General features: G+C 43.4%; 1 protein-coding gene across 1 annotated transcript in view; it reads right to left on the bottom strand.

Annotated features, from left to right (window-relative positions):
* Window positions 1-1,009: 1,009 nt before the first annotated feature.
* Window positions 1,010-19,728, bottom strand: part of LOC134512962 (protein ELYS-like) — a gene marked incomplete at its 3' end in the record, with an annotated part of 30,074 nt that continues 11,355 nt past the window's right edge. The window contains exons 12-32 of the mRNA XM_063328888.1: window positions 18,519-18,609; window positions 18,341-18,430; window positions 18,038-18,178; window positions 17,153-17,257; window positions 16,288-16,381; window positions 15,275-15,398; window positions 15,097-15,153; window positions 13,956-14,102; window positions 13,677-13,864; window positions 13,363-13,507; window positions 13,136-13,267; window positions 11,789-11,936; window positions 11,548-11,698; window positions 10,899-11,003; window positions 10,319-10,502; window positions 9,836-10,033; window positions 8,307-8,527; window positions 7,916-8,019; window positions 6,527-6,711; window positions 2,972-4,814; window positions 1,010-1,041 (exon numbers count right to left, since the gene is read on the bottom strand). Coding sequence (XP_063184958.1) covers window positions 1,010-1,041; window positions 2,972-4,814; window positions 6,527-6,711; window positions 7,916-8,019; window positions 8,307-8,527; window positions 9,836-10,033; window positions 10,319-10,502; window positions 10,899-11,003; window positions 11,548-11,698; window positions 11,789-11,936; window positions 13,136-13,267; window positions 13,363-13,507; window positions 13,677-13,864; window positions 13,956-14,102; window positions 15,097-15,153; window positions 15,275-15,398; window positions 16,288-16,381; window positions 17,153-17,257; window positions 18,038-18,178; window positions 18,341-18,430; window positions 18,519-18,609 — 4,485 coding nt within the window. The remainder of the gene's footprint in view (window positions 1,042-2,971; window positions 4,815-6,526; window positions 6,712-7,915; window positions 8,020-8,306; window positions 8,528-9,835; window positions 10,034-10,318; window positions 10,503-10,898; window positions 11,004-11,547; window positions 11,699-11,788; window positions 11,937-13,135; window positions 13,268-13,362; window positions 13,508-13,676; window positions 13,865-13,955; window positions 14,103-15,096; window positions 15,154-15,274; window positions 15,399-16,287; window positions 16,382-17,152; window positions 17,258-18,037; window positions 18,179-18,340; window positions 18,431-18,518; window positions 18,610-19,728) is intronic.

The following is a 19,728-nucleotide window of genomic DNA, read 5'->3' as shown; positions in this document are numbered from 1 at the left end:
TCAGAGAAGACTTTCTAAACTCCATCGTAACATACGTTTCAATACACCATTTTATTGTATTTTTGTTGTATTTTCCCCTAGCCAAATGTGCACGAGGAAACCGCTAGCAGACCTCAGGGTGGGCTAGCCAGTGAGCAGGAGGAAAAGCCATCTCTGGAAAGATGCGGTGTCTCAGCCAGAGGTGAGAGACGGAGCCCAGAATTGGGGCACAGACGACAGCTGGGCTCAAGGCTCTGCTGATCCTCTGGGGCTCTGCAAATGTGGCTGCGTGGGGGAACCTGCAGAGTGACAGCATGCCTCTGGTGTCACTCGTGAGCTTCAACTGCAACAAGCCAGAGAGGCGGCTTTCTGTGAGCTGCCCCAGTGCAAGATGGCAGGTGGTAAAGGCACGGCCCCGTCTCTGGCAGCCTGCGTAGCCAGCCGCGTTGCTGTCGTGCATGTGTGTGGTGCACCCTCAGCCTTGCTACTGGCCTGACCTGCAAACGGGAAAGCAGCAGCCGCATCCAAGGGTCTGGGACAGAGACACCCCCAGGTCTGGGGTGCACCAGGCCGGGCTCCTGCCGCCAGGAAGGACGAAGCCCCGGCTCAGCAGATTTGTAACAACCCTTCGCTACTTGGCAGACACCGGCATCAAGCTTTAAGCTTCGCAGTATTAAGTTCACCAATGCCAAAAAGAAACCTGTTCTGTACCAGGAAGACTACGGAGAAGAAGTAAACGACTCGTGAGACCCTATGGATTGGTTTCTGCCCGTAGCTTGTTTTCCCCACCAGAAATCAACAACAAAGCTATTTACGAGTGGTTACATGGGAACTGATGAAATTGCAGCAAACAATTTTATTGAAATAACAAGCCTGAGAGTAGCGTTCCACGAGGGGAAGTTCTGATGGGGGATTAAACTGCTCGGTTATCCTCAGACATATTTGCACACCGGGCATATTCTTGCAATACGATCCATGGCTTTATCCAGTGCACTTCCAAAAGGAGAGACGAATTTTATTTCCACCGGTGGAGGTGACCAAGAGCCTCCTTTTCTTGTGGTCCTGAAAAGAAAGAGAAGTATCAAATTGATTTTTTGATTATCAACAGTATTCAGTAGAGGAAAACGTTTTGCAATGTTGGAATTACAAAATCGATGCCAAAGAATTATTTATGGGCTTCTTTGAAGATAGGGTCAAGGCAGAAAACATAGAGAAACAAGCTTCCTTTTGCTTTCGTTCCTTACCAGACTGTCCCAAGCATTCTCACTCAGTATTCGCGTGAGCTTTTTGAGCGCCCCCACGCCCTGATTTTAAGAGGCAACTCTCCCCAGACGGTTTTCCAGAAGGAACCGGAAAACACGGCCAGAAACAAGACGTTCTCTTTACTCGTCGTCTGACCCACTCCTGCCTTCTATGGGGAACTAAAGACTGTAAGAGCGTGGTTTCGTAAGGTGGAATGACAGGAGAGCACGCCATCATTGCAAAGAGTAGCACCCACTTGGCCTTTCCTAGCCCCTCCCTCTTCTGGTTCCAATAGAAAACTGAATATAAAAATATAAAAATATTGCACAGCTTAAAATACAATTGTTTACATTCTGACTTCGATACAATGCAACTTAACTGTGAATGTAAGGAATTATCATTTTGTATTGTAAGCCCAATTATTTGTGCCAGAAGGTCAAAAATCATTTATAAAATTTACACTAGTACATTTTACACGATTACTTGTTAAAGGAGTTCTAAGCAAACTTTAAAAAGCTTTAAAAGCTTTTGGCCTCACTTTCGAAGGCTTTAAACACTCTTGCAAACCAACATTAACATTTCTGACCTATAAAGGCCATTCAACCCTATGTTCCCTCAAAAAGCTATCAGACAGTAAGCATGTTGTGAAGTATACATTTTTATTTAACAATCCTAAAATAACTTGTATTTACATATTATATAAATGTATGAAGTCTTACTATAAAATAGAAAACTGCATTGACGGAGGAAATAACACTCCATATGGAGTTACTTATTGAAGACCGTTTGTTTATGAAATTTCACAATAATTTATATAAATTCGAGAGCACGCCATCATTGCAAAGAGTAGCACCCACTTGGCCTTTCCTATCATGGACAATTTTTCTCCTGGACCTCAAAAGAGGAGGCGAAAAGACAAATTGAGAAGACAGGTCCGGGTCCAAATCCTTAAGCTGCACAGAACGGTCTGCTTCTCCAGCTAAAACCACAATGCACTGTTAGCATACACGGACACTAGACATAAAGGACAGTGACATTAAATTGCAGCTGATAATCAAAAGCACAATAGCCGCCTGAAATAAAAGGTCCAATCAGGTTCATAAACACTCAATGTGGAGGTATTTTTCCCCTAGTTACTGCCTCTTAGGATCCATTCTTTGGCAGTACATAGTGAAACAAAAATAATGCGGTGCAGTGATTTTACCTACACTTAGGTAATCAAAGATATTGCGCTCAAGAGGCATCAGCAATCCTTAAACATCTCAAAAGAGTTCTTCTTATCATGTACTCTAATACAAAGAGCCCAATGCGCAGTAACTTCACTACCAAAGTATATGTCCATGGAAAACAGTCACATCATTAAACAGCTGGATAGTTTGTTACAAGACGCAGCTCATTTTAAGTTAAAAACTGAACAGGATTTTGGAAGCATGTCCCCTTTGTTTCTCCAGTGTGGGGAAGAGATGTCAATCACATATTACCAGATACCCTCCGGTTTTTGAAACAGGTAGAAATTAAGCTCATGATAAAAATTCAGATTAAATTTCATATTACTCTACTCAGATCAGCCTCCTCCACCACTAGCCAGCCAGTCACGTAGAGTTCAGAAAACAGATGAATCATCTCCTCCCCAATTTTTTTTGTATGGTTAGATTCTTTACAACGCTTAAAAGCCGTCCTCACAGTCTGTTTTCTGTGGTTTACAAAACAGCAATATCCCCTATTTTGCGTATAAACATAATGCTCCTACCTTTACATTTCTTTGTCAGCTTTGTGAGAGGAGGGGAGAAAAGGAAGGACGCATTTTCCTCAACAGGCAGTTTCTGATGCACGGCAGTTTTGCGGGATCTGGTGCTCATAACGCGATCTGTTGAAGTTCTTGATGTTTCATCACGTCCTGATGGATTTAAGTCTTCAAGCAGCAAAGGACTGCCACCAGGTCCCTGGGGGAAGGCCCCCTCCCCCGTGCTCTCCTCCAACACTGCTCGTCTCTTTCTGCCCCGACGCCCTGTCCTTACTGCCGTCCTGGGTGGGGTTAATTCCTCCTTTGGCTGTGCAGGTGTTTGCTCATGAGTATCCGTTTTTTCTGGCTTAGCATGTGGAACTCTTCTGGTACTTCTCCTGGGAGTAGCAAGGATTTCCACCTTCCCGCCTGAACGTATGCCTTCCCGAGTAGAGAGAGATTGTGTCTCTGCCAAGAGATTTTGGGCCCCCTTCCTAGCACTTCTTCTAGGAGTCACAGGAAGTTTAAATTCTGTTTGAGGAAGTGACGATTTAGACAGATCAAGGTCAGAATTTTCTGAAACTTCTGATGAACTCATCTTTCTTCTTCTGCCTCTTTTAGTTGGCACAGGTAAAAGGACTTGGTCACTAGACTGCGCCTCTTGGTCCTTGACAATACTTTCAGTAAATTGTGAATTAATGCCCTTCAGTTTTCCTGCCCTTCTGCTGGGACTGACGGCTGGTTTTACCTTATGATCAGGGTCAGCCTGGCCAGGTCCTTGATCTCCTGCTGAACTTTTTCCTCCTCTAGTCCTCTTGGAAGCAGCAGAAGCAGTAATGCTACCCTCAGAGAGAGACGTTTCCTCAATAGCCTCTTCTTCCAAGACTTCAGACATAGCTTCCTTTGCTCTCCTTAATCCTCTTCTTGGAGTAACGGCTATGGACTGCGTACTGACGGACAATGTTTGTCCGTCAGAATGGCTGCTTTCTACTTTCTGTACGTTAGTCACTTTAGGCTTCCTACCTCTCCTAGGAGTAACAGGCATCACAGGTGTTTGCTCACCTTGAGCATTTTCTTCTGTTTGAAGACCAGAAGTCTCAGGGGCTTCTTTGGCTCGCCTGGTACTTCTCCGAGGAGACAGTCCAACCAGAAACGGTTTATCTGCCTTCAGAAGTTGCTGAGCACCTGCAGATGGAATACTTAAACTTCTACTCAGTTGTCCCCTTGTGCGTGTTCTAGGAGTGCTAACATACTCCACTTGATGGATGCTGGTTTCATCTTCCACTCCTTCTGGCACAGTTGTTAAAGGAGCTCTGGCCTTCTGGAATCTAGTTCCCTTTTTTCCTATGGTTTCATGAATAGATTGTTCTACAACTTCAGACGTGAATTCTTTACTTCTTGTGTCTTTGATTACATCCAGTAAGTTCTCAGCAATAGCCACCTTAATGGGTTCAGGCACATATGGAAGCGACTCTACAATATTTTGAGATTCCTGATCATTAGTTACAGTGGATGCTGCGTTTGTAACATGTTCTTGGTTTTCAGTATTTCCTAAACTGTTCACAGGTTTCTCCTCTGTTGTTGCGCCAGCCGGCTTAGAAGCATCTCCTAGTGTAGGGTCTCCCATCTCCCCTTCACCACCTTCTTCTTCCAAGACTAAAGTAAAATTACTCTGAGATATAAAAAGCTCTCCATCTCCCTCAGCTGCATCACATTCACCATCTTTATCGTCAGGCAAATCACATGCAAACTGCTGCTCTATAGGATCACAGGTGTATGGAAGATTGCCTGATGGATGTCGTTCACTATAGGGTGGTGTTTCCGGTGCCTCTTCAGAGATTTGTGCCTTAACCCCACTGTCTTCAATCACCTAAAGTTAAAAAAAATGCCTGTTAATGCAATAGTCATTACCAAAGAGACCGACTTCAAACTGACCCAGACGAAACCGAGGACAGTGAAATGCTGCTTTTCCTTTCGGATCACTGCTGGGTGTAAAGTCAGAAACATACAGTGTACTCCCTGCTACCGATGACAGCTTCTGTGTTTAAGGGACAGAGAAGAGAGTGTTCAGTGTACGCCATCGCGTGCTCCATTTACCATCTAACAGGGTAAAAGGCAACGATGAGAGAAAAGCTGAAAGTTCCAGTCGGCAACACTTTGTCAAACTGGCCAGCTCTCACATCCGACAGCTCAACCCTGCACTCTAAGGAGCCGCTTGGATTGCCTGAGACAACACAGCATATTCTAAATAGCTCCACCTCGTGTTTTTATGGTGAGAACAAAAGCAGTATCTGTTACGTATTTCCAGGGACTCAGATGGTCAAGATAATTTAATCCACGTGTAAAGATCTCTTCCCAGCCCTCTAAGTTGTAGAGCTAGCCAACACCGGCAGAAGGAAGAAGCCCCTCAAGAGCAGTCCCCAGTCTCCATAGAACCTGCTCATTTTCTTGCCTCCTGCTTTGTCAAAAGTTGCTAAAGCATCATATTATAGCAACGCGCCATGCTTCAAAACTAAATCCAAGAAATACCAGTCTGCATAAACTTTCCTTTTATGCTTACAACTCTATGAACAAGAAAGCGGTAAGCAGTTTGCCCTAAGTTTCCCAAGTCTAGAACCATCTTCTCTACAGCGTTGTCCTAAATCCCAAAGCCCAGACGAGCTACATCAATGACTGCCTGTTTAACTTCCTCTGCAATCTGGGACACCGAAACGCATTTTCTCTTACTTAAGACCAATCTATTTGTGGTACCCCTACCTTTCAGTCTGTATTTCACTCCTAACTATTACTAATTCCTGTGACTACAATCCTACAGGAAATTGACAGTATGCTCTGCATGGTACGTGGATTCATTGTGGATGTCCCCTAAAGAACTCAGCAGCCCCAGCAGAAGAAAGAATAATGGGACAACTAGAGAATCACCAGTGCTAATTTTCACTCCACGTGAACAACCTTTAAAAAGTCCTCTTTTACGAAGTGGAGATGTTGCAAAAAAATGCTGTTGTACTTAAAAAAAAAAAAAAAAAAAGAGCTTGAAGTACCTGGAGTAGCTGGAAATATCTTGACACTGAAATGAACTCACTGCTGGGATTTCTGTTTATGTTAATAAGGAAGAGAGAGGAAAGGATCCAAGCACCTAAATCATTCTGAAAATGAGTTTGGTTCCCGCATCATTTTGTCCTTTCGTAAACGGCCCCCAGCATCAACAAGCTGCACTCCCCAACTTTTTGTATCATCTTTAACAATTAAACTACTACTTTGTTAAGTCAAATAAGAAATATTTACGTTCCAGGAAACCAAATGAATGCATGGTTATTTTAAAAAATAGTTTAGACATTTGTTTGTCCTTCTACAGCTCTCAAAGGCCCAAGTTTTGACAGGTTCTATTTGGTGCTACAGGAGCAGAAAATGCACAGCAGAAAAAGCGATCTGCCCTTATGGAATGAGGTTTTCACTTGTGTTGACCAGCTAAAGAAACACAGATGGTTTTGTGTGCCTTCTAATTGTCAGTAAGATGGGACTGTCCTCAACACTTGCAAAGCGTTTTCTATTTTGTAGAAAATGGGAAAAGAGTTTACTTACAGTCGTTTCCTCAGTTTTAGGAAGATTGAGAGAAAGAGTTATTTCTTCCTGCAGAAAAGGAACATTTTCTTCAACTTCAGCTGCTTCCTGGTTCTGGTCTTCAGGTAAATCCACACACTTCCCCTCGAGGCGATTTTCTGAATGAGTACTGACCATGTCCTCACTGTCAAGGATACTTATCACAGCTGGAAGAGATTTTTATAATTTAAACTCAACTGCTGTATAAATGACACAGTTGTAAGCAACAAGAAGTAACAGACGGAGCAGGAGCCAACAATGGTAGTCTCCGTCCTGCCACCTATATTGAGCTTCCTTCAAAAACTAGAAGCCAGAACTATCTACCTGGTGAAAGAGGCAGCCCCACAATAAATTAAAAAAAAATACTAAAAAAAAAAAAGGAAAAAGAAAAAAGAGGAAAAGGAAAATCAGCTGGCAATTCCATAGAGAAGAACAACAAGAGAGGAAAGGGGGGCTGGAAAGGCACACTCATAGCGAGCTCTTCTTCACAGCCTGAACCCCGAGGATGCATCGTCTTTTAACGCAGGAACTCAAGCAGCAGATCCCTGTCCTGGTTTCAGCCAGACGGACTTAATTTTCTTTCTAGTAGCTGCTGTCTTTTGGATTTGGTATGAGAAGAATGTTGAGGAATGTAGATAACACCGACTGTTTCAGTTGTTGCTAGCTAATGTTTATATTGGTCATGGACTTTTTCAGCTTCCCAGAGAAGCTGAGGGACCATAGGCACCACCAGGGGGATATTCCATACCACAGGCGTCATGCTCAGTACATAAATGGGGGTTGGCTGGGGCGGAGGGGCGGGCAGGGATCCGCGATCACTGCTCAGGACAGGCTGGGTACGGGTCATCGGGTATTGTATCGTTTTATCTTGTATACCCTGTTACCATAATAATTATTATTACCACCATTATTATGACTTTCCTCTTCTGTTACTGTTCTATTAAACTGTCTTTTTCTCAACCCACGAGGGTTTTTTCTGTCCCCTCTTCTCCCTACCCTGCTGGGGGGAGTGAGCCAGCGGCCGCGTGGGCCTAGTTGCTGGCTGGGGTTAAACCACAACAATCCCATACCACACAAATTAGTAGTGGTGCACAACAGCCAAATAAATACTGATCTCTCCCTCTAATATTTTAAATTCTACCAGTTTTCTCAATATCTTTATCAAGAACTGGAACATTCGCTATGCGCCTTCTACAAGGACTTTGTTTGAGGAGGGTTTTTTCTCTACAGTTCAATGAAAGTTGGCAGTAACATGCTAGTACTACCTCAGTCTGAGACACCTCTAGTGGTATGGCTGACTACACATTTTACTTCAGGAGTCCAGCTACCTCAACTCACATAACAGCTCCAACGCACTGTACGTACACTCACCGTCTGTCTCCGGGGATGCAGAAAGCTGTGCATTTGGTGCAACTGCTATGGCTTTTTCTTCGGACGAAGAGGACATTTTGGACTCCTGGTAGTTTGTTTCACTTCTTGAACAGAAAAAGAGAAATGCCTCGTTAAGCTTCAAAACAAACCTTGCACAACTTTACAAATGACTAACATTCTCTCAAAAAGCAGCTGCAGCTTTTAAAGCATCTGGTGAGAAAAGGGCTTCCCTTTCCATAAACAAATAGATGCTAATTGAGCACGCAGAGAAAATAGAAATTAAGTGTATAAAACACTGCCAGAAAGTATTCAAACCCCCAAATAAACCCGCTTATGTTACAGGAACCTCAGGTGTAACTTTAAAAGCTACTCCAAAGTCGTTTGGTCTGACCTGGCAGAGATGTTACTATTTTCTTTGCTGACATCCATTTTCTCCAAACCATCTCCGGGTATGCTTTCTGAAGACTCTTCCGTTTCAGCACGATCATCCTCGGGATTGCTCAGAGTCAACAGAGTTGGTTTAGCTCTACTTTCCGACCAAGCATCCTCCACCACTCCACGATGATGATGCTCAGACGAAGGTCCAGACAGCACTTTAGCATCTTCTGTCACCTTTTTTTTTTTCCAAAAAAATAAAATTGACAATCAGTAACACGCAAATGCTCTTTGTCAAAGCAAGAAATAAAAAAATAGGAAAAACAAACTGATATACAGTATAAGGATTACAAGTGTCAGCTTAATCAAGGTGCTACAAAATTAATTCTTATTCTGGCACTACGTTAGCCTTTGAAGCCAGCTGTCACAATTAAGCATGCTTTTGACGCCTCATTGAGTTTCCACGACCTTGGGGGATTAGGATGGAGTGAGTCTTGAAAGAGATCGCTTATACTGTCATCTCAGGGCGGTTCATTGGGTTCACTGCTGTCTCTTCAAGAAGAGCAGGAGCTTTACGTACCTAAAATCATAACTCAAGATTTCCCTTTCTTTACCTTTGCATTTTTCAACTTGGACGCACCGCTCAAATATTCCACTCTTCACTATGCCCGGAGCATGGAACGAGGAAATTCATGTGCTCACGCTACAGTATCAGTAAGAACTTTGTAGAGGAGAGGGAGCCTCTTGCTATAATTGAGTAGCTCTTTGTAACAGGCAATAAAAGGTATAATAAAAACTGACTGTGACAATTTGTTAGTACCTGTACGGAAAGCTCGTATGTGTAGACACTAGCACGTGCCCCTGTTCTGCCCCTGATTTTGGTACGTTACTTCGACAACTGCAGGACGAGCTGAATGAGGGAATCCAAGCGAGAGAACAAAAGGAGGAGGGGAAGGGGACAACTTTCAGGTGCACCAGCTTCCTTTGACCACTATCCGAATGCTACCCCTGGTGCAAGGCAAGAAGCAAAACTGAGCACCTGAGGGCTGGAGAACAGACAGCGCTACAGCTCTCTTCATCCGGGGTCTGTTTTTAACGTCCCTTTAGTAAATCCAGCCTTGCAAAAAGAGAGACTAGAAGGTAATGCAGCTCATGACTACGCTGCTTTCAAAGGTGTTTAATTCACCAAGTTTAACAAACCCAAACACCTGGCTCAATCTATATTCCTTTCCTGCCTGCCATACCACCCCTTCATAAGGTTTAGCAGGAAGCTGAACTAGCAATCGGGAACACTCACAGCTCCTAACGACACTTGAGTAAAAACCACCAAGATCACTGGTATGTATTATGAAGGTGTTCCTGCAGGCAGGTGATGCTACAGAAGGTCTAACACAGCCGTTTAGGACCAAATTCAAGTCTGCCATTCTGATGTGCAATTCCAGGTCTCAATTTAAGGAGGCAGGCAAACTCTATAAAAATCCAAATCCAAACACAGTCTATAAAGACTTTAACTGGAAAAAGATCACTCACTGCAGCCCAACTTACCCCAACAGTCCACGCTGCATTCGAGTTCTCCTCCCTGAATGATATCCTAGGCTCCTTTGCTCGTAAAGGAGGAGTGACCGATCGTCCCGGAGACGCGGAGGGAGTAGCTAGGGGAGTGGTGCGAAGGCTGGATCTGAGAACAGACCGAGGAGTAAACCCAGGAACACCAGAAGCAGATGTGGCCAAAACTTTAGCTCTCTAGGAAAAGAAATAAAAGCACTTAATTTAAAACCCATTAAATGTTCAAAACAGAAGGCTTCCCTTGTCAAAAGTAAGAGTTTAAATTACAAACCGAGTTTGTACCAGCAGGGAGGATGTTTAGCCTCTGCACTGCTCTTTTTCCAGAGGTACGAAAACCTTAACGATAAAAAAGCTTTTTATGTCTACAAGCTTTATATAACGATAAAAAAGCTTTTTATGTCTACAAGCTTTTGGTTTGGTTGGTTGTCACTGGTGTGTTGCGTTGGTTTTTTTAATACAAACCTTAACCACAGGAGGAGTGGTAAGTAAATTCAGCTCTGAGCCTCCTGAAAAATTATTTTGTGAGGTGGAACCATGCATATTTGATCTCGGTGGGCTGGATGGCATGAACGAAGTGGAAGCTCTGCACGGTGACTGTGCTGCAGAACATGAAGGAACGGGATGGACCATCAAATCAGGCAACCTGTTAAGAGACACGATTTTTCCAAAAGAGGAAAACAGATAAATCAATGGGGGCAAGCTCATGCTGCGTTCGAGAAATCTGACATGACACAGCACAAAAACATTCAATCAACAAGAAATATGGGTAAGCCCTCAGCTGTTCAGCTGATGTATCAGGCCCAGGAAGAAGTTACAGGCATTTCCTTTTTGTAATTATTTCTCTACATTTCACACTTAATTTCCCAAATCACTGCCTCTGAGGCAAGAGTAATCCCATTTCAAGCTGCACAAGGCATGTAAGTCCCATGCCAGAAGAAAATGTATCTACATTTCTGCGCTGGGACCACTTCCAATTCTCCACTTAGTCGTGTCCCTAAGTTGGCCTTTTGGAAGCATTCATTCTGTGGATGTACTATAGCTGGAACGCTTCCATGAAGATTTCGTAACTGGCGTCCCAACAAATGCATCGCGCCACTCTGCACCAGGGAGAGGATGTGTTATGGCTGGTGGTCCTGTAGCTCGAGGTCTAGAATTAAAAGGAAAATGTAACTGACTGTCATTCCCCTGAAGTCCACACGTACCGGAACTCAAGTTCATTTGACCACGCCACTCGTAGGAAAGTCATCTGACAACTACGAGCCTCCTTCCTGCTCTTTATAACTCTGCCAAATTTTAAGCAAAAAGGGCAGAAACAAAGCAGACACTGGGCAGGAGGTGGTAAAACAGGACTATTTGATCCCACAATCAAGTCTATCAGTATCTGTACACCCATACCTTGATGGTAATCATAGTCTTAGTTTCAGCTACCTTAAAACCTGTAAACACACTTCCCGGAATGTAAACATATATGTATTTGCATAAATGAGATTACCATAGCAGAAAAACTGTCTCTCCACACAGTACTTCTCATGCATCGATTCGTAAATGTTATATATTAAACGTGCAAAAAAGCCAAAGAAAACTTTATTCAGGTGCACCTTCCCTCCAAACACTCACGTGGTGTAGAAGGATTTTTCTCTCTCTCTCCAAACAAGGAGATCAAGACTAAACGTTGTCAAAAGGCTGTTTACCTATCAACTTGTGAGAAACTGGTTTCCTGCTCATTTCCTTCCCAGACTTCTCCAGTTTTGCGCAATACAGCACTGAGGAAATTTTCTCTAGTACACAAATGTCCTGCATTAGCTGGGTTTGTTACTGTGGATAATGGCGTTGGTCTTGAGACTGGAAAGCAAGAGGGGAAAAATATCAGCCTGCTGCCGTCAAAGAGGTGGGTGGTTAGTTCTCCACCATATTTCCCCCCCTAAAAGTTACCTTCTCTTACGACCGACGCAGGCAAATGGTAAGGCTTGGCTCTCTCTACGGCCAGCTTCCTTTGAATTCGTGGAAGGATCTTGCCATATTGGGGTAATGCAGAATTTCGGGCAACTGTCCTCTCTCTCAAGCGAGGATCATGATCATTCTGATGAAGGAAAAGCATAAAGAAAAACTTTAACTAATTACAAGAAGTTCCTTGCACAGACCTCTCCGTGCTATTTCGCATTAGTGAGCAGATTTCCTCTACAGGTATGGGAAAACACCTCCACTGCACAGAACAGCGGCAAGTTCTACCCATCCGCACACACCGATTTCACCTGGTACTTTTAGCAAAGTGGAAGGAAGACTGGAATAGCAACAGAGCCTACAACTTGAAGTTAAAACAATGCTGGCACTCTGCAGAACCTTCTTCTGATAACACCTGTTATCACCTGCAATTTTCTGATATCACCTGCAATTTGCAAACGACTTACTACATAGCAGGCTTTCCCTTGTTCTTCCTGAAACGCCAGTGCCCTGAATATACGGGACAACTGGAAATTACCCTGGACAACATGATGTGAAGATTAAAACAAGCAAGAAAAAGCGACCTACGCACACCACCTGGCCGCATGACAGTTTTCAAATGCAGGACCTACGACTTCCAAAACCACCTTAGAAGTTTGAGTCACTGGAAAACTATGATTCCAGAAAACAGCAAACGCGTCACAAATCCAGAACACAAGTTCATGTAACACAAAATGTAATCTGGCTATTTTGAGAAATAGAGGTTAGACAAGAATTTTTGTCATAGAAGCCGTGAAATGAAAGTTGTGGAATTGGAGAGCACACTGTAACTCGCAGAAATTAAAAAAACAAAGAAAACCCACACAAATTTAACCTGTGGATTGGCACCTAGCCTGCTCTCAGCTAGAAAAATACAGTTGCGTGCAAGACACAAGCGATGACATACAACCTACTCGTCATCCCACAGGAAGGAGTGACACAAACAACTTCCAGTAATCTAAGCCACGCATAACATACGTATCTCAATCACGGAATGGTAAGATTGGCTGATGGGAAAGATACATGTTTATTCCTCAGATGCAAACAAACTGTTCTCAGTGGGGTCAACAGTGGTGTGTAACATTTAATTTATAGCTTCATAGAGTAGCTTTGGAGTAGTGACGTATATTGGTCAACATTTAGCTTCAGCTGTAACCAAAGGTGTAGAAACTTGTTCCGAGTGTTTCAAAGACTGGTATGAAAAAAACAAAGCAGGATTTTTATTGAGTACTATCCAAACCAGTTAGTAACACCCAGCAGAAACTTGCACGCTTGACAGAACAGAACTTTCACGCTTACCATAAGATTGACATTCATGGATTGATTCAGCTCTAGTGCTGCAATGTAGTTGGCACGCTGCAGATGGTGAACTAAAAGGAATTCTTGATTCTGAACACCAGCACTGGTCCTTAAAAACTTCTCCAAACACTCCTATGAGAAAAAAAAAATCATTCCAAAAATCTGTTATGGCTCTGCCTTTTCTCTTTTCAAAGAGACAATGAACATTTTTCCTTGCTCCCACTTACTTGTTCGGTGTCTGTGAAGGGCAGCTTCAGCAAGTCTTCCATCAGGCCCATCTCCCGGCACATTTCGTACATGTGTTTTAAGAGGTCTTCTAAGTTTGCCTGAGCGGCATGTTGGTGCAACAGACCCCAAGCCTCCACCATGCACCTGTAATTAATGTTTCAGACGTAAAGGGATGTTAATAGCATAACCAAAGAGATGCCCCAAGAGTCTTGTACTCAAAGTTTAAAGGAAACTTAGGGGATGATGATTTCTATTCTTTGTTCTCCATTTTCACAAGATTTGCGTGACAAAATGGTGGGGTGTATTTCTTTACCTATTGGAGAGCAACACAGTGAGGAGAAGCTGCACTTCCCCGCTGCTTGACACTGATGGATTCATCATCTGGATATATCTGAGGGCTTGCCCATGCTCCCCTTGGCACAGGAGGGACTGAATAATTCTCTTGTGCTGCCATGACGCGGTTTTGATTGTAGCGGGATGAAAGAGCAGGGCCAGTGAATTCTGTACAAGTTAGAGGTCGGGTTTTAAAATCATTTTCTAGATTATAGCTTTGTACTGCCATGTATGTCTAACTCAACTCTACCATACTTACTTCGTAACCATTGTGATCTAGAAGCCAAAAACCTTCAACAAGCTTAACAAGTCCCCAAGGCATGCCAAAGGCAGTTGCAAAGGAGTCGACTGAAGTCTCTGTCTCACTCGGAAAGGAACGCTTGATATCCAGCAGCAAGTAAATTGTCTGACATCAGGTATCTCATTAAGGCTAATCAGTTTGTAAGACCAAAAGTTTATCACATTACCTTTAGAAAAACATAATGAAGTAAGAATATAAAAGTGGTAGGAAGCAGAAAATACATTCAAAACATTGGAGCATCCAACGCTCAATTATTACAGCAAATAAATTCCACAGTTGGGTTTTTCCCTCATGTCCAGCGTCTATAAAACAGTGTAAATTGTGGCATCCTTACAGTACAGCTCAGCTCCGAATGCTTAAAACTGGATTTAAACCAGTATGCGGGTCACTCATTGGTAGCGTCATTTTCTCTTTCTGACGTCCGTTTTTAGGGACATCATCTAACGAGACAGCTCTGGGCTATAAGCGTTTCTAAGCCCCTTGCTCTCTAGGCTCCCCTCGCGGGTTAGGCAACAAACAGCAAAAGCAAGGCTGTGTATTTCAGCAGCTTAAAAATTAAGTTTCTGCCCCATGACTTTTCTCTTCTCCCTGTTGCTTATTCCGTGTGCCTGCACTTTCAACGGAACCAAAGCAAGCACTGTGAGCTGCACTGGAAAACCCGTGATTTCAGCAAAAATCCGGTACTGGTAAACCACTCTTAGAAATCCTTTTGCTCTGAAACAGGATATTTTACCACATCATTCTAGTAAGAAGCAATTTGCTACAGATAGGAGGGTTTTAAAAAATTTAGAACGGTGTTTAAATTTGGAGAAAAACTAAGGGCTTTTGTTTTTATCTCCAGCATTTCTTACTAAACCTGTTTTCTCCTACCAGAGAAGTCTTTTGCAACAAAACATTTAAGAAAAAATCATCAAAAATCCACAGTACAAAGAAATAAAACAGCGCTTCTGTCTACAACTTAACGCTAAACTAAATGTTTTCACTTGCATCGTCTTTGAAGCATAAATAAAAAAATGTTACGAAACAGGTCGGCGACCAACACTGAAGAACATTTATGTGCATCCCCTGAAGGTGTAATAAAAATAACTAGAAAGGATACAATTGCGTGTTTGCAGTTTTCTTCAATGCTTTCTAGCAAATAGAGATCCAGCAGTGCCTGAAATGAAAAATTAACAGTTCTGAAAAAACGCCTGTCTTCCCTAAATCATTGGCTTTTGGGTGGGGTTTGGCGGGGAGGGCGGCCGTTTGTTGTTGTTCTCAGTGAACAGGACACTCACATGCAAACTGGCAGGCGGGTATTTCCCAGTTCCTCCTGCATCTCTCCGCCACAGCTTCTCCACTTGGTCTCCTAACTGGGAAACCATTCCATCAACCATCAAGCAGTCCGAGTCCCATTTTCCTCTGGAACAAAAGGTAGCAAGGATTTGGACAGAGTTAAACACTAATTCCAGCCTCCCGGTGTAACGGCTTTCCTCCAGTCTTCTGCTGACTGCAGCCCTGCCCTTTCATCTCCCGATGGCACAAAGCAGAAAAAGGACACTAGAGGCTCTGCGCTTCGAAGGAACACACGAGCCTGTATGTAAGTTACTTGAGAAGTAAGCCAAGGAAGATGAACTTTGAAGTCAATACCTCCTACCCTGCAGCTTCCACCTTAACTCACCTTGCAGCCTCTTGGTCACAGTGCCATCGCCGAAGCTTGGTCAGGTCTTTATTCAGTTTTCAGTACAATTTCCAAAGAAAAACCTATTATCGGCTAATCCAAGGCATGCCGCCTATGTGCTAGGCAGCTAGTCCAGGAAAGAGAGCTGACGTTAGCAAGTGACTTCTATCCGACAGCCAGCAGAGTGCGAGGCGTGCCAACTCCATGTAACTCCAACCATCTTACGAAATCACACCACGTACTTGTGAGAAGGGGACTTAGGCCAACAAAGTTATGACCCTCTATTGGTCATGTGGTCTTAATCGGTCATATGGTCATATGGAGGTGACTGATCCTGCCCTAATCACATGGCCTTTTTCAGTAGTCAGAAATTATACACATTAGCCAATGAATAAAATAGACTCCCGAAAAATGATGATACCAACCAGTGGTACTAAGCAGAGGTAGATAGCAACGTTTTAACACAGGAAAGTAACCTCTCTGTTCAACAGAACACACGTGTCACTGAAGTCAAGAGTATTGCTGGCAGCGGCATTACGCATAGCCCATGCAACTGTTGAGATAAAAGCCATTCCCTTCCACTTCTGAATTTGCCGTGGAAGTGTTCCAGAGTCTTCCTCTAGCTCTTACCTTGATAAACGCTCAAGTTTCTGTCGCTGACCAGTATAGTAGCTCTCAATCAGAGGATAATTGTAGAAAGGTCTCGACAAACGCGTATCGTCATCTACAGGCAACAAAGTAGAAGCAAGTTAAAGCAGTCATATCACACTTGTAAACGAAAATTTTTGCCTAAAGAGACAGAAGATCGTACAAGCTAAGCATCAAGAAGCCTCCAACTCTGAAAGAAGCCAATCCTCTTTCTGCCTTTGCTAAAAGAACTCTAAGAGACAAGACTCAATTCCTTCTTGCCCCAAGTGCCGTTTCAAGGTTACAGTTCACGCAGCATTCACAACATGTAGGGTAAGCTGAAGTTCACTATAAAAAAAACCACCCAGTTCTCAAAGGGAATGGTTTCTAAACGTGCCGCGTGAGCATCTGTGAGACAATTAAGGCTGACAATGGAATTTCTAATCCATCCAACTAAAGAAGGATTTCCAAGGTGTACTTTCTCCTCAAGCAACTGATAGAAAGTTCAAAACATGCAGGTAATGCTCTCACTGTAAAAACAAGCATTCCGGTACTTGTTGTTTAATAGTACTTTGTTTAAAATCTCAAGTAGTTCAAGCTGTGGACACAAGCAGCGCCGTGACATCAGGGGTCCATTGCTATTCCTAAAATCCACCCAGGAAAGAAACTGCCTGCCTCATTCTACGCCGTGTACTTGACAACCCAGCAAAATCTCAACTTCACCCACAGAACTTCAGCACACCCTGCCACTGAACCAGCACGACTTCTTCCTGACAAAACCGTTACAAAAACACGGCTAAGCATGCGTTCGTGGGAGTCACTCACTGGATGGTCGCCTTGTTACAAACGTATGACAGGTCACGCTTACCTAAACCCTCTGGAAGGAGACCGGATCGACAGAACCAGATGACCACTCGTGCATACAAAGAAATGAGGCCGGTTACCGCTTGCTTATTTGTCACGTCTGCAAAACCTGAACAAAGGCAGGAGATGATTAGCGTTATGCAATTCTGTTCATTTTCACAAAACTCCCTTCATCCTACTAAACCAAAAGTATAAAAATAGCACATTAGAAATCTTTCTCTTTGCGTTTTTCATGCTGTATCGCTTTCTTATTTGAAGAAAAAAACCACTATCACCACCAAACCAAAAAGCAACCCCTATAAAGAACTAAACTCACTAAAGGCTAAAATAAAAAAAAAAAAAAAAACAAAAACCCCAAAGCCTGAACTACTAAATGCACGCAGGAATAAGACATCTGTTTCTCACGTAGCAGAGATTCTTCTGATAGCAAAGGGATATTCTTTTCTTTTCTCAATAGGCCAAGAACCATTTCTAAGAGAAAAAGCTGTAGAAACTCAAGTAACTTACTTTGCATGTTACTCGTTTACGCTTCCTTCGTATTGTTTAGCAATTTGCAACACGGTGTCTGCATGCAACTAGAACTTGCTAGCTAAGAACTCAAAGGAATAATTTTCAGCAATACCACATTCGGTTGCTGTAATTTCAGCCCAGTTGCCTACAAAGCTTCTCTCTGAATGTAGCCTCCCCCACCCCCTTGCATGAGCTCCACCATAAACTGTTGCCCTGAACTCCATGCGTGTTTTGTGGTGGTCCCAAGCGCTCAGCTTTAAGCCCCTTCTCCCAGCTAAATGTGACTGTCTTCCAATCCTCAGAAACAACAAAAGCCCATGTTGCCACAATTCCAAATCTTAATAAAACATACCAAAGATTTTGTAGCACTACTACAAACCTTTTCCAGTAAGCTCTTGTGCTTCTGTGAGAAAACAGTTTAAGACCGTGCTAAGGTTGCTCAAAAGCAACTGGCAGCGCTGGAGAGACCATAATGTCTGGGCGTCAATGAAGTTGCAAGAGCCATCAAACAGCGGAACACCTTTTCAAGAATAAATATTAAATCGTTAGCCGACAGAGCAATTCCAGAGTTTCAAGGCGCACTTCAAGGACCGCGTGCAATATCCTATAGCGGCGTATTACTGAGGAAGCTCAATCAGAAAGAACGACTTTAGGTTTGCAGAATGACTACACTAGTACTCACAGATTTGGTCAAATTCTTCCTTTGTAGAGATCACTTGGTTCCATGTCCACTCAAGAACAAACCGTAAATTACCAGCAGAACTCGGCTGCTCTTTAAACAAAGAGAACAAAAAAGAAATGAATCAACAGGCTCCAACTCAAAGAGGTACCACGTAAAAAAACAACGTTCCAAGTATTACCTTCAGATATCCAATGTTTAATGCATCCAGTCAGAAGTCCCACAGAACCTGTCTGGACAGCAGCTGACAATACTGCTTCCAGCTGCTCCTCCTAAACGTAACAGACAAACTCAAATGAGAATCTTACCTACTTGCACCATGTGAACCATCAACAGTTAATGTTTCTTTCTAACTGTATACTCATTCAGACATCACAAAGTCAATCAGGACACAGGCCAGGAATGCCACGTCCTTTCTCTTAATTCCAGCCACAGGCTGGACTGCTCACTGCTCTGAGGAACACATTAACACACTTCTCCTCTGACATTTCAACTTACTGCAGCCTAATTCTAATCTTTCTTCGCATGCCTCTGCATTACAGTCTTCACGTACTGAGTTCCAACTATTTTCAGAAACATCCTCTGCTATCACCTGTTACGCATTCTGTGCATGTAGGTTTGCCATTGGAGTGCACGAAGGGGGCAGAACAAATACACTGTTTGCTTGGAAACACTTGAAACTACAGCCAAGCAGTTTTCTAGACTGTGAAGACATGAAGCAGGTCTCATACCCAAAAACACTGTTAGAATTTTCAGTCAGCCAGAAAATTAAGTTATAAGTCAGCCAGAAAAGGAAGGTCAAAAAAAGCGTACCCCCTCCACGAGCAGCGCTGGCAAATTGGTAACAATGCCCAGTGACTGGAAAAAGGGAAACACTGCACCCGTTTTTAAAAATGGTAGAAAGGAGGACCCTGGGAACTACCGACCTGTCAGCCTCACTTCTGTGCCTTGGAAGATCGTGGAACAGATCTTCCTAGAAGCTATGCCAAGGCACACGGAGGACAGGGATGTGATTTGAGGCAGCCAGCACGGCTTCACCAGGGGCAAGTCCTGCCTGACCACCCTACTGGCCTTCTATGATGGAGTGACTACACCAGTGGACAAGGGAAGAGCTACGGGTTCGTTTACCTGGACTTCTGTAAGGCCTTTGACATGGTCCCCCACAACATCCTTCCCTCTAAATTGGAGAGACAGGGATCTAATGGGTGGACTGTTTGGTGGCTGAGGAATTGGTTGGATGGTGGCATCCAGAGGGTAGTGGTCAATGGCTGCATGTCCAGATGGAGATCAGTAACAAGTGGTGTCCCTCAAGGATCCAGATTGGAACCAGTACTGTTTAGGATCTCCATCGGTGACATGGACAGTGGGATCAAGTGCACCCTCAACAAGTT

This window comes from Chroicocephalus ridibundus, chromosome 3 (genome assembly GCF_963924245.1).
Source record: "Chroicocephalus ridibundus chromosome 3, bChrRid1.1, whole genome shotgun sequence".
In the NCBI taxonomy this organism is placed as follows: Eukaryota; Metazoa; Chordata; class Aves; order Charadriiformes; family Laridae; genus Chroicocephalus; species Chroicocephalus ridibundus.
Note: the sequence above shows the minus strand (reverse complement) of the source record. Positions and strands in the feature narration are given on the sequence as shown.